The following is an 11,588-nucleotide window of genomic DNA, read 5'->3' on the forward strand; positions in this document are numbered from 1 at the left end:
ATCGGAAAATACATCAAGAATATTTCTTACATATAATAAACGCACACAAGCTGCCTGTTTCTAATCGATAATCAAAGAAGTCTAACCCACCTGTGGGACGCCGACGTGTCCACGCAGGTACACACTGCTGCCTAACGGAGTGCTGCAGATCGCTGGCCTCCAGCAAACAGATCGCGGGTTGTTTCGCTGCGTGGCCTCGAACATCGCCAACACTCGCTATAGCCACGAGGCCCAGCTGTCAATTACCGGTATGATTGAAGCATGGCACAGAAAATCCACAAAGAACCCCCAACAGCGCTAACCATGCTCTCTGGTTCTGATCCAGCCGCGGGCTCTCCAATCTATCGAGAACCTGTGATCCTGTCGGGACCGCAGAACCTCACCATCAACGTCCACCAGACCGCCATCTTAGAGTGTATTGCCACAGGAAACCCACGTCCTATTGTCTCCTGGAGTCGCCTTGGTAACCCAAATTCTACCACCTCATGTTATCCATTGATCATTGATCAGAAGTATGTCAGCCAGTAACTCTGTGTGTGTGTGTGTGTGTGTGTGTGTGTGTGTGTGTGTGTGTGTGTGTGTGTGTGTGAGACAGATGGGCGCTCGATCGGGGTGGAGGGAATCCAGGTGTTGGGGACAGGTAACCTAATGATCTCTGACGCCACCCTGCAGCATTCTGGAGTTTACGTTTGTTCAGCAAACCGACCAGGAAGTCGATCCAGACGAACGGCTCTGGGCCGACTGGTGGTTCAAGGTACCGCACCAGTACACAACCTACTGGCAACACAAACGAGTGATTGTATATGGTAGAACACACATTTTAGCATGATGAAGTAAGGGACTGTATGTGTCGAAGTGTTATACGTACACACACACACACACACACACACACACACACACACACACACACACACACATGCACAATCATCACAACATCATCAATTCTATCATTTTATTACATGATTTTCTTTATTAAAGATACAAAATGGTGAACCTCTAAAAACCTCCACACATTTGAGAATCTTAATTTGCTGAGTTCTGATGAAGTGTGTGTGTGTGTGTGTAAATGCACACAGACAGAAAGACACACAGTCCCTTAGAGAGAGAGAGAGAGAGAGTGATGGCGGTACACACATACTCATTGTGTGTGTGTGTTGACAGATGAGTGAATTAAGTCCTTATTGTTAAGTGGAACTCTTCAGATGCTAATAAGTATTCTAATAGAACACACACTCTTTGTTTCTCTCTCTCTCTCTCTCTCTCACACACGCACACACACACACACTGAGCTTATGTGCATTTCTAAGAAACAAACAGGCTCCGTGTGTCACATGAAGTCAGAAATAATCAACATATAATTATCAAATGTCTAGTTTTGGTTGATAGATTTTGCTGTGTGTCTGCATTTGTGTGTATCTGTTTTACACGTAACTTGCAGTGTGCAAACACTTATGTCTCCAAATCATTCTTATTTTCATTCTGATGTCACCCTCCCCCGTAACCCCTGACCTTTGACCCCCACCCCATTCAGGGGTTGCATGAGGTGACAGACGCTCTTGTTTATTGTGATCTCCGTGGAGACGAGGCTAGACAACACCTGCTCATCTGGGGGAGGGAGTCAGGATTTTCTCACACATCTGACTTCATTCATGGGGCTTCCATATGATCATAGAAATAAATAAACATGTTTAAATCATCAGTGCATGATTGTTTATTTGAAATTGGTTAAAATCAAAATCAAGTCAAGGAGTGTTTAAAACTAAAGAGCTGGAACATTTAAGGGAACAAAGGAGATGACGTTGTAGCACTTCATTGTCCTCTTCTTCTGTCCAGCCCCTCCAGAGTTTGTCCAGTGGCCACAGTCTGTGTCCCGGCCAGCAGGTAGCAGCACCGTCTTCAGCTGCACAGCGTCCGGGGTCCCAGAACCTCACCTCATCTGGCTGAAGAATGGAAAACTGCTGACCCCCGGTGGAAATGTGAAGCTCACAAATGGAAATACGTAAGAAATGGATCGTGATGGTGATGGGGGGTGAAAATCCCAAAGCAGCAATCTGCTCAACAGTTCTCTGCTCTCTGTCTCCCCCTGCAGGACACTTGCCATCACCCACATCACCCCGGAGGATGAGGCCATCTACCAGTGCATCGCAGAGAACAGTGCTGGCACCAACCAGGCCAGCGCTCGCCTCGCCATCAGTCAGGGGTCTGATCTTCCAGAGGCCCCTGCAGGGCTCCAGCTCACGGCCCTCAGCTCCAGCAGCCTCCAGCTTACCTGGGACCAACCGGCAGCAGACACCAGCCAGCAGATTATTGGATACGTCCTGCACATCCGACGACTTGGGGGTTAGCTGTGATGTTTGATTGGTGTTTTAGGTCCTTCTGATCTTCATGGTTTTAGCCCATGGCTCCTCCCACATCTGCCAGCCAGATGTTAACAGTTGCTCAGTCTGAAATCCTTCACTGATCTCTGCTTTGTGAAGGTGCTTTTCTGCCCAATTAATTATTAATCAAAAATCCACCTCATGTCTAGCGTCTCCTGCCACCCCAAGGGATGATGGGATATAGATAGAGTGCACCCTAGTTAGTGCACTAGTTTGGGTATAAGTTTGTAACCTGTGGTCTCCTCAGAACCAGACAGTGCAGAGCTGCAGGAGGCCATCAGTAAGACCACGTTCAGGCAGCAGGTCAACAACCTGGATGCAGCCACCACCTACTCTGTCTTCCTGAAGGCTTATTCTGCCCTGGGGGGAAGTCAGCAGTCCAGGACCATCATGGCCACAACCAAGGGAGGCGGTAAGTCCATTGAAACAGCGCCATCCTGGAAATGTCTTCATGCTGTCCACCTGAACACTTTTTTTTGTCCAATGTTTTCAAAGTGTCTCCATTGCTCTGTCCTGTCTGTCCCTATAGTTCCCAGTTCTCCCAGTTTCTTCACAAAGGTCCTAAATCAGACGGCTATGCAGGTGTACTGGGAGCTGCCCAGTCGGCCGGGGGCGTTGGAGGGCTTCAGACTGGAGTACCGAGGGGTTTCCAACCCTCAGGTCCATGGGCAGGAGACATTTCCCGCCCATATTAACACCCACACCATCTCAGACCTGGGTCAGTGTTTTTTGCGACAGCAGCAGCAGCTAATGCGCTTTACCTACCTGATGTTCGTGCATGTTTGATGCTAATCATTGAAAGGGCAAGGGGTCAGGGGTTAAAATAGGTATTTCAATTAGCTAGAACAAAGAACCACCTTAAGTTCGGCTGTTTTGGTTTCCAAAATGCTAATGATCGTGATGATACCACTTAGGCTAGCCAGGGATTGTTGGCTGAAGAAAATTAGCTACAAAGGTAATTAGGACTTTCCACTTCCTGCAGAATCAGCCGCAGTTTATGAGATCCAGCTGGTGGCCTTTAACGGCAATGGAGACAGCCCAGTCAACCGGCGTCTGGTGTCCCTGACAACGGGGAAAAATGGTCCAACAGGTATGACCTTTGACCTTTCTCTGACATCCATAGAACATATAGAAACAGTTGAATATGACTTGTTGTTTTTGTGCCAGCTGATTCCAGCTGTAACTGCAGCCAGTCTGATGGTTCCATGTCGACGCTACTTATTGGGCTTCACAGCGGCCTCGCCTGCATCCTCTGCTGCCTGCTCTTCATCCTCCTGGGGTACAAACGTCGGTGAGTTCATCGTCGTCCTCCTTCTCATCACTATCCTCCTCCTCCTCCTCCTCCTCCTCATCCTTCTCTGTGCTCAGACTCTTCTGCAGGAAGGAAATGAACTGGAAAAGTCCCCCTACTGTTACTGGTCTCAGAGGTTCTAAAAGTTGTCCAGCTGAGAGTATTGAGCTGAATCAGGTCACACACACACTCACACACACAGAAGTCCCAGCAAAGCCAACCATTACTCCGCCTACTACAACCAAAATAGGAGGTGCCACATCATGCACTATTCACTAATGGTATTTTTATTTGCTCCGCCCACAGAGAGGTGATGCCTCCCCTCAGCCAGTGATGGTCATGATTCAACCTGAAACAAGTAGAGGATAAATACTCCATAGATCCTTGTCCCACCACTTCCTGCTCCTCCTCTCATGCCTGCTCCCCCTCACACCCCTGCGGTGGTCTCCTCTTTGACAGCTTTACACAAGCTTGAACGTCTGCTGAGGCGTTTCAGGACCCTATGATACTATACCACAACAGAAGGGGACTTTTCTGATGTCCGTTAGCTTTCACAACAATTGTAGACGATTTCCTGTTCAGAAGAAAAAACCAAAGTTGATTTTTGTGCCCTGTTAGTCACATGACTGTGATGTCCTGGCATCTGGGATACCTCCTGTTGAAACCAAAAGTCACTGATGTCAGGATCATCAGGCCTTCCCCCACTCTGACTGGAGACTGGTCTTCAGAGGGTTCATCGTGTGGTCCTCTGAGGTCCAGAACCAAAGGGATTTTCTGGTCAGGTGGACATACACAAGCTGACTTCTTTCAGTATTTGATAGTTTCAACATTTCCTCAAGTAAAAAAACTAGTGGAGGTCACCTGACAGAGCTGTTGACCATTCCTCATCTTGCTCCTCCCTCATTTGTCTCACCCCCCAAAGTCTTTACATCCAAAGACAGTAAACTTGGACAAAATGTCAGACACCTGAGAAGGTCTTCTGGCAGGTGGCTCTTGGCCTGTTGCTCAAGCTAACCTACCTCAAAACCAAAAGGCTTTTCAGGAACCACTGTGCCTGTGTCCCATCAGCCTGGAAGCCCTTAAATCCACAATGTGACAGGTGTGGATCCCAGAACCACAGAAGTACTCAGCTCATGCAGTTCTGAGGGTTCAGGATCTGCAGGTGGACCATGAACCAAGGTTCCAGGTTATAAAACTCTGTAACAAAATGATCCAGAACTTTTCTGGATTACCCTCCTGATGTCTGGTCTTGTTCCTCCTGACAACCCTTTAGGTCCCCCTGAGAGGAACCGTTCTGAACAGATATGAGCACTGGAACTTTTGTAGGCCCTCACTTCTTGTTGGGTTGTAGAATAATAATTAGTATTTCTGTGGATAAGTCGTTTCTTATCAGCAGCCAAATATTCTCTCAAAGCTGAACAAGGTCCAAAGAAAAAGCCTGTTTTTACTTTGTTACAAAGATCAAAGCAAACCAAAACTTTCCTGATTCACATTTTCTTTTGTAAAAAGTGGAAAATATTTTTATAGAATTTAACGTGAAAGAACCAAATAATGAAGACTCACAAGTACTCACAAGCAGACCCTGCAGTACTACAGTAGTAATACTGCATTCACTGCAGCGATACCTCTCAGTAATAACGCTACATGCACTGCAGTAATAATACCACATGTACTATAATAATAATACCACATGTACTATAGTAATAATACCACACATGCTGTTGTAATAATACCACAGATGCTGCAGTAATAATACCACAGACGCTGTTGTAATAATACCACAGATGCTGCAGTAATAATACCACAGATGCTGCAGTAATAATACCACACTTGCTGCAGTAATAATACCACAGATGTCGTTGTAATAATACCACAGATGCCGTTGTAATAATACCACAGATGCTGCAGTAATAATACCACAGATGCTGCAGTAATAATACCACAGATGCTGTTGTAATAATACCACAGACGCTGTTGTAATAACACCATGTCTCACGTCTATGTTTGAAAACATGAACCTGTTGAAAAAACTTTGTTTTTCTTTGTTTTTGCTTTGCTTTTAACAGTGAATTTCTGCCAAATTAGAAAGACATGTTTCACTGGTTATAATTAGCATGTTTTCCCTCTGTTTTAACTTTTTATGATGTTTCCTGTTGGTAGATGAATCTAGTGAAATTCTGTAGTTGAAGGGTGATGAACTTTAAATTGATGAACCTACCTGCCGACACGCAGTAGCAGCTAGCTGGAGATGCTAAGGGCTAGAACCAATAAGAAAAGTCAAGCTTTATCCTCTCCTCAATACATTTGTCAGAAAGGAGCCTTGAAGCTTTAAATAGAAGCCAAGAAGAAGACAAGTGCATCGGTGTGAACATGGCTCCTAAGATGAACTCTGCTTCTGTTGGATCTTTCTTCTGATACTTCTTTCATATTTAGTATGTTGAGATAAATGAAAACCAAATAAAGCAGATTTAGAGAACAAAACTTTGTTTATTTGTTTTCTTTAACCTCAAAACATGCTGGAAGAGGCTTGTTTTTATCATGGCGACAGTGTCACGCCTCTGTATTCTTTACTCGTTGTTGACACCACAGAGGAGAAAATGTTCCTTCTGAATGGGACGATTTAGTTCCTGATCTGATTCACAGCATAAAACATGTTTCACTCATCTTCAACTCACTTGTTTCATCATCGTTTTAAATGCTTGTCATAGTTTGGGGCCAGGGGTCGGGGGTCGGGGGGGTTAGGGAGTCCACACTGAGCTGTCAGTGTTACACCTGAGAGGAGCAGAGTCCAGTTTTAAATTCACCCCCTTTCAGATGGTGAGTGAGGAGCAGGACATCGGTGAGCTCCTCTTCCCTGATCGGTCCGTTAGTTCACCACATCTCTGCTCCGTGCACGGTTGGGTGGCGCTCGCGCTGCATTTCTTCTCTTCTGGTGGAAACAGGCGGCCAGGTCAGCCCTGAACGATGGCGTGTAGAAGCCGTAGATGACGGGGTCACAGCAGGTGTTGAGGTTCCCAAACACGAAAAGCACGTGGTGAACATATTCTGGCGTCACACGCAACATGTCAGGCTGGAACCAGTACCAGATCCCTAGCAGGTAGTACGGGGTCCAGCAGACAACAAAGGACAGCACGATGACCACCGTCATCTTCAGGGTCTTCATTCGAGCCTTCGGGATGATGTCGGTTCCACTGCGCCGCAGGTACGACTCACCTGCTGGAAGACCAAAGGTTGCTGCTAGCGATGTCATCACGCACAGGGCTGCGTTCGCTTGAGAGCCCTGCGGCTGTATGTACAGGTGTGTCTCCATGGAAACTAAACAAATAACTTCAAAGACCACCTTCTTAATATCACCTGATAGCTCCCCCATCACCTGAGGATATCCACAGGTGCTCTGCATGACCTCAGAGATGTCATGGTTGTCATGCTAGGTGTGTGCGTGTGTGTGTGTGTGTGGTGTGTGTGTGTGTGTGTGTGCCACTGCCCTTGCTACATCAGTGCGTAAATGACAGACAACTGTCCATAAGGGCTACAGGTGTGATACAGGTAGGGTTTACCTTTTTCTCTCAGGTGTTGCAGGTGGATGTGCAGCAGGATGCGGCTGTAGCAGCAGCTCATCACCAGCAGGGGGACAACATACAGCGTAATGAAGTGAAACATGTTGTAGACAGTTTCCTGCCAGCGGCGGCTGAAGCTGCCGTGAGTGGCACACTGAGTGAAGTCTGCAGCCTCCATTCTGACAGCCCGGAAGATGAAGAGCTACGATAAAAGACGGAGAGAGAGAGAGAGAGGCTGTTACCTGCACACAGGTGGGAGTCTGAAATGAAGACCAAGATCACACTTCAGAACCCACTCATTTCCAGCCTCTCATTGTTAGCAGTCCTCATTAGCCTGAGCTAACAGCAAGAGCTTTCCCAGGTCTAAAGTGAAGGTAGAACATTCCAACAGGGATTTCGTGCTCACGGTGAACTTTCACATACATTCCAGGTATCAGTGGAAAGAACTTAATAGTCACCTCAACCACACATTAAAGTACACAGTACAACCAGGATCATTGCAATAGAACCAACCAACCATGATGAGGGATGGATAAACCTGCCGCCATTCAGAATCAACAACTAGATGCTGCTACAATCAATTGATTACTGACCAGTGTGATGCAGTCATGTGTTCCTGCCGCAGTCATGACTGCAGGTGTGATACTGACGCCTTTATGAAGGCGCTGGCTCTGCTGATGGTATGTGGTAAAAAGAAAACCCTCAAACAAACACTCAACAGAAAAAAACGGCGCATTGAAAAGAAGGAGCGTTGAAAAGGGTTAGCGTTAGCACTGAACCAACACAGATGTAAACAGCCTTCGATGGGCTGCTACTTCCTATGATTCCACACTTGGACCCGGAACTGCCAACACATGAGTATTCTATTATATTTAGGCATTTTCATATAAAACCAGGCTGGTTGATGCCAGTCTAGCAGTAAAAACCTCCATTAGCTAACACATGTTAGCTCAGTGATCAACCTGAGGGCTGTGTTGTGGAAATTCTGCCGATTGTGGAACTAGTTTGCTTATCAGGAGAAGTGCCACCAGCACAGCAACAGCTCATGCATGTAGTCCAGCATCAATTCTGATAAGCCATTCGTCCCGAGAGGTTTATAAAGCAATTGGAAGGTCTCTGGCTAGCGTCAACCATACATGGTTCCATCACTATCCCAAACAAAAGATGCCAACCTTGGACCCAAAAGAATCATCTAGCCTGTTTGTTTCTACAATTTAGAACTTAAAAGAGGTAATTTTTCTTCACAGGCTGGTTATTTAAATTTCAGCAGCCTCATTTATAAGAGTGTGTCACTGCATCCACAATGACAATGACAATCTTTCCTTTTCCAGCTCGAGCATTGGTTTCGGCTCCAAGCTATTTTCATATCAAAGATTAGCATCACTGTTCTGGCACTGTAGTGGTTAGCAGTTAGCGGCTGCACGGTTGTCACTGTTCAGTGACAACTTGTCAATCACACAACTAATGATGTGAATGTAAAATAATTAATTATTCCAGGACTTGTGTGTTAACTATGAAGTTGAACGCTAACTGTACTCATGTGATAGCTATGCTCTTGTGGTCTGTGTGCTTGTATGTCACCTGTACTCACGTCTTACCTGGGGCGTTGCGAGCAGAATGCTAAGGGTCCAGGCTACCAGCAGCATTTGTCGATTCCTTTTGTGTGCTTTGATGGAATTCAGAGGATGCAATATGACATGGTGGCGGTCAAGACTGATGACCACCAGAATGAAGGCAGAGGCATACATGGCAAAAAGCTTTAGGAAGCAGAGCACTTTGCAAAGGGCGTCTCCGCCGTGCCACTGCACCGTCACGTTCCACACGGCATCCAGGGGCATCACCACAAAGGTCATCATCAGGTCTGCCGACACAAGGCTCAGCATCAGTGGCCGCAGGTGGGAAGGTGGCCGCCGCCCACGCCCCACGCTGGCCAAGAGAGCCAGATTACTGCAGGCGGCAAAAACAAAGAGCACCAAGGTGGCGCCAACACGGAACTGAGCGGCACTGGTGAAGCTGGGTGTCTCCCACGTTGAAAGAGGAGGGGTCCAAGTAGAGGGTAGAGTGGGAGGGGCCACAGTACTGGTGGGAGGGGCCAGCGATGACATATTTTCTGACATACTGCAGAAATGGAGAAAGATTCAGACATGAGATTTCAGCCTTGGTGAAAACATGTTCTTCACTGTTCCCACGGCAACCCCTCCCATTCCTACGGGAAGAAAGAGGTGATGGGTTGTTGATTATGACACAAATTTGACTACAGGTACATCCCTTTGATGTTATGGATCTTTGGTTGGCCTGGTTCTTTAGCAAAAGAATGTTTAGAACTATGGTCTGTAAATATAGACTAGAAGCTGCTTAAATCTACAGTCAGTGTGTGTGTGTGGACAGACTCCTGCACCAACTCCTGCACTTTGAAGAGGACAGGAGTAAGGTGAGGAAAGATTAGGGCAGAAAGACGACCCCAACGTTAACTGACTAAATAAAAACCCAAAACACAGCCAAAGAAGTAGATGTTATCATCGTATATCACGAACTACCAGAAAGAAAGTTGTGTGTGTGTGTGTGCGTGTGTGTGGTTAGGGTCAGTAATAATTGTTACCTGGGAAACCTCCCCCTCTTTCACAACAAACCAGCAGATTATTAAGTCCCAGATCCTCCCTTGATTGGCTGAAATCTCCCATCAATGTGTGAACTCATTCGTTGTGAACTGACTTGATTAAACGACCCTTTTCATTTTCATGATTAAAACGCTGTTTCGCGATAAGATCAAAGCTTTGTACCTTCTCAGCAGTTCTTCACGTTTCTCTTCATGATTTCAAACTCGTCCGTCCTCTGCAACTTTTAAAGTCCACAAACCCTCAGAAAAACCCAGACGGTCGGTCCCCGTCAGGTTGTGTCAGCTGCAGCAGCTCCTGAAACACTGAGGAGCCTCCAGACTGCAGTGCAGGGAGGAGGAGCTGTGTGAGGGTAACAGAGAGGGAGCGTGTGCTCTTCTACTTGATTCTTGATACTGTGATTGCCAGCCCGGTGCTGCAGTGGTCAGCAGCTCCGGTCCAAAGACATGTATGAATTGATGCTTATGGACTATTAAAGTGAGGAGATTTTGTCCTGACAATGACGTTAGCAGCTAATGGAAGACGTAACTATTATGGATCAGAATTCCTGATCGGTACAATAATTTGCATATTTGTGTCCTCGGCTGGTAGGCGGAGCCTCTTTCTTCTGAATCATGCAAAGAGCTTCCAGGAGCAACATCCAGCAGAACGCAGGTTAGATCAATCTGGAGCATCGTCACCAGAAAAATGGGACCAGTCGCTCCAGGAAGTGAGATGTGGCCTCTATCTAATGTCACATTTCCTGTAATGCTGTAATCATCTCCCCTTTCAGAGATGGTTGATCTCTAGAGCAGTCATGTGATCACTTGGTGAAGCGATCGCCCACGTTCTAGGTCACACCTCTTACCAAGATTCCAGCAGGTCCAGCTCTGTGGACAATCCTCATTCTTCCATTTCAGAGTAATGGGGGCTAGTGTGCTCTTGGGAACCTTCAGAGCAGCAGAAACGTTCTTGTAGGCCTCTCCAGATTTGTGCCTCCATACAAGCCCATGTCTGAACTCTAGAAGCTCCAGTTCCTTAGAGTCAAGTCAAGTTCTTTGGACCTCCGGTTTGGTTCTTTCGCTGATATCATCAGCTGTTAGACCTTCCAAAGACAGTCATGTCTTTATAAACCAAGTCCAATCAATTAAAGTGACCACAGGTGGACTCAATCAAGCTGTAGAAAAACATCTCTGAAACGATCTGAAGGGCTGGAAGATCCCCATAGATGAAGTTCAGTGAATATAGTATGTAAATATATATGTGTCCCCCACCTAGCATGCCCGTCTGGCATGTTGGAAATAGCTCCGTTCGTCATGGCTCTGTCCCTCTGTGACCAGCGGATGTGAAGTTCTGATAGTGTCTAGTCCATCTTCATGGTCTCTTCATTACTGCTCACCTTGACATAATCATCTGGAGGGATAGCACCAGTTTCCATTCTGGACTGGAGCTCAGGTTTAAGTAACAGCGTCCTCTGCTAGACACATCAGCTATTTTCATCAAATGCTGCCTGAAGAAAATAAAGGTTTATCTGTTTATCTTCACTTTTACAAACTCCAAATCTCTTACAAAATGTAATATATTTATCCGACACGTTATTGCAATGCAGAGGGAACATAACTCGAATGGCCACAACTTCAGAAATCTTATCAATTAAGGAACGTACTGTGAATCAGTACGAATATGAAGATCAAGAAAGATTGTTATTGATTGGTATATATTCGCGCGTCCAAGTAAGCCAACGAGGAATATATGTATTCCATTTGTA

The 11,588-nt window shown here is 46.2% G+C and overlaps 2 protein-coding genes across 4 annotated transcripts in view; one reads left to right on the top strand and one right to left on the bottom strand.

Moving 5' to 3' along the window:
• The window catches only part of LOC130533255 (immunoglobulin superfamily DCC subclass member 3-like), a 9,627-nt gene extending 3,400 nt beyond the window's left edge, over positions 1-6,227 (top strand). Inside the window, exons 4-14 of one of the 2 annotated variants that reach the window (XM_057046526.1) lie at positions 118-248; positions 326-463; positions 596-754; positions 1,834-1,999; positions 2,090-2,340; positions 2,626-2,790; positions 2,908-3,096; positions 3,361-3,468; positions 3,546-3,669; positions 3,747-3,846; positions 3,976-6,227. In XM_057046526.1, coding sequence (XP_056902506.1) covers positions 118-248; positions 326-463; positions 596-754; positions 1,834-1,999; positions 2,090-2,340; positions 2,626-2,790; positions 2,908-3,096; positions 3,361-3,468; positions 3,546-3,669; positions 3,747-3,846; positions 3,976-4,038 — 1,594 coding nt within the window. In that variant the 3' untranslated portion in view covers positions 4,039-6,227. Of the gene's footprint in view, positions 1-117; positions 249-325; positions 464-595; positions 755-1,833; positions 2,000-2,089; positions 2,341-2,625; positions 2,791-2,907; positions 3,097-3,360; positions 3,469-3,545; positions 3,670-3,746 lie in introns of both variants that reach the window. The other variant, XM_057046525.1, reaches the window with a different exon arrangement.
• LOC130533259 (gonadotropin-releasing hormone II receptor-like) lies at positions 6,137-10,713 on the bottom strand. 2 transcript variants are annotated; one of them, XM_057046530.1, is made up of 4 exons: positions 10,007-10,713; positions 8,825-9,344; positions 7,227-7,428; positions 6,137-6,882 (listed from the first exon to the last, which is right to left on the bottom strand). In XM_057046530.1, exons 2-4 carry the CDS (start codon positions 9,341-9,343, stop codon positions 6,536-6,538), a joined length of 1,068 nt encoding a protein of 355 aa, XP_056902510.1. In that variant the 5' UTR covers position 9,344; positions 10,007-10,713; the 3' UTR covers positions 6,137-6,535. The 2 variants fall into 2 exon arrangements, with proteins under 2 accessions (XP_056902510.1, XP_056902509.1); XM_057046529.1 differs by having other exon boundaries at positions 6,137-6,885; positions 10,007-10,702.
• Between the last annotated feature and the right edge of the window lie 875 nt (positions 10,714-11,588).

The sequence above is a fragment of the Takifugu flavidus genome, chromosome 10 (assembly GCF_003711565.1).
Source record: "Takifugu flavidus isolate HTHZ2018 chromosome 10, ASM371156v2, whole genome shotgun sequence".
Taxonomy (NCBI): domain Eukaryota; kingdom Metazoa; phylum Chordata; class Actinopteri; order Tetraodontiformes; family Tetraodontidae; genus Takifugu; species Takifugu flavidus.

What these genes read in the sequence shown, in the direction of transcription:
- LOC130533259 (XM_057046529.1), bottom strand. Translation starts at nt 9,343, where the DNA reads ATGTCAGAAAATATGTCATCGCTGGCCCCTCCCACCAGTACTGTGGCC. An exon ending in TTCTGCTCGCAACGCCCCAG is followed by an intron (nt 7,429 to 8,824) that starts GTAAGACGTGAG and finishes CTTTTATCGTAG; the next exon opens with CTCTTCATCTTCCGGGCTGT. An exon ending in GCAACACCTGAGAGAAAAAG is followed by an intron (nt 6,886 to 7,226) that starts GTAAACCCTACC and finishes TTGGTCTTCCAG; the next exon opens with CAGGTGAGTCGTACCTGCGG.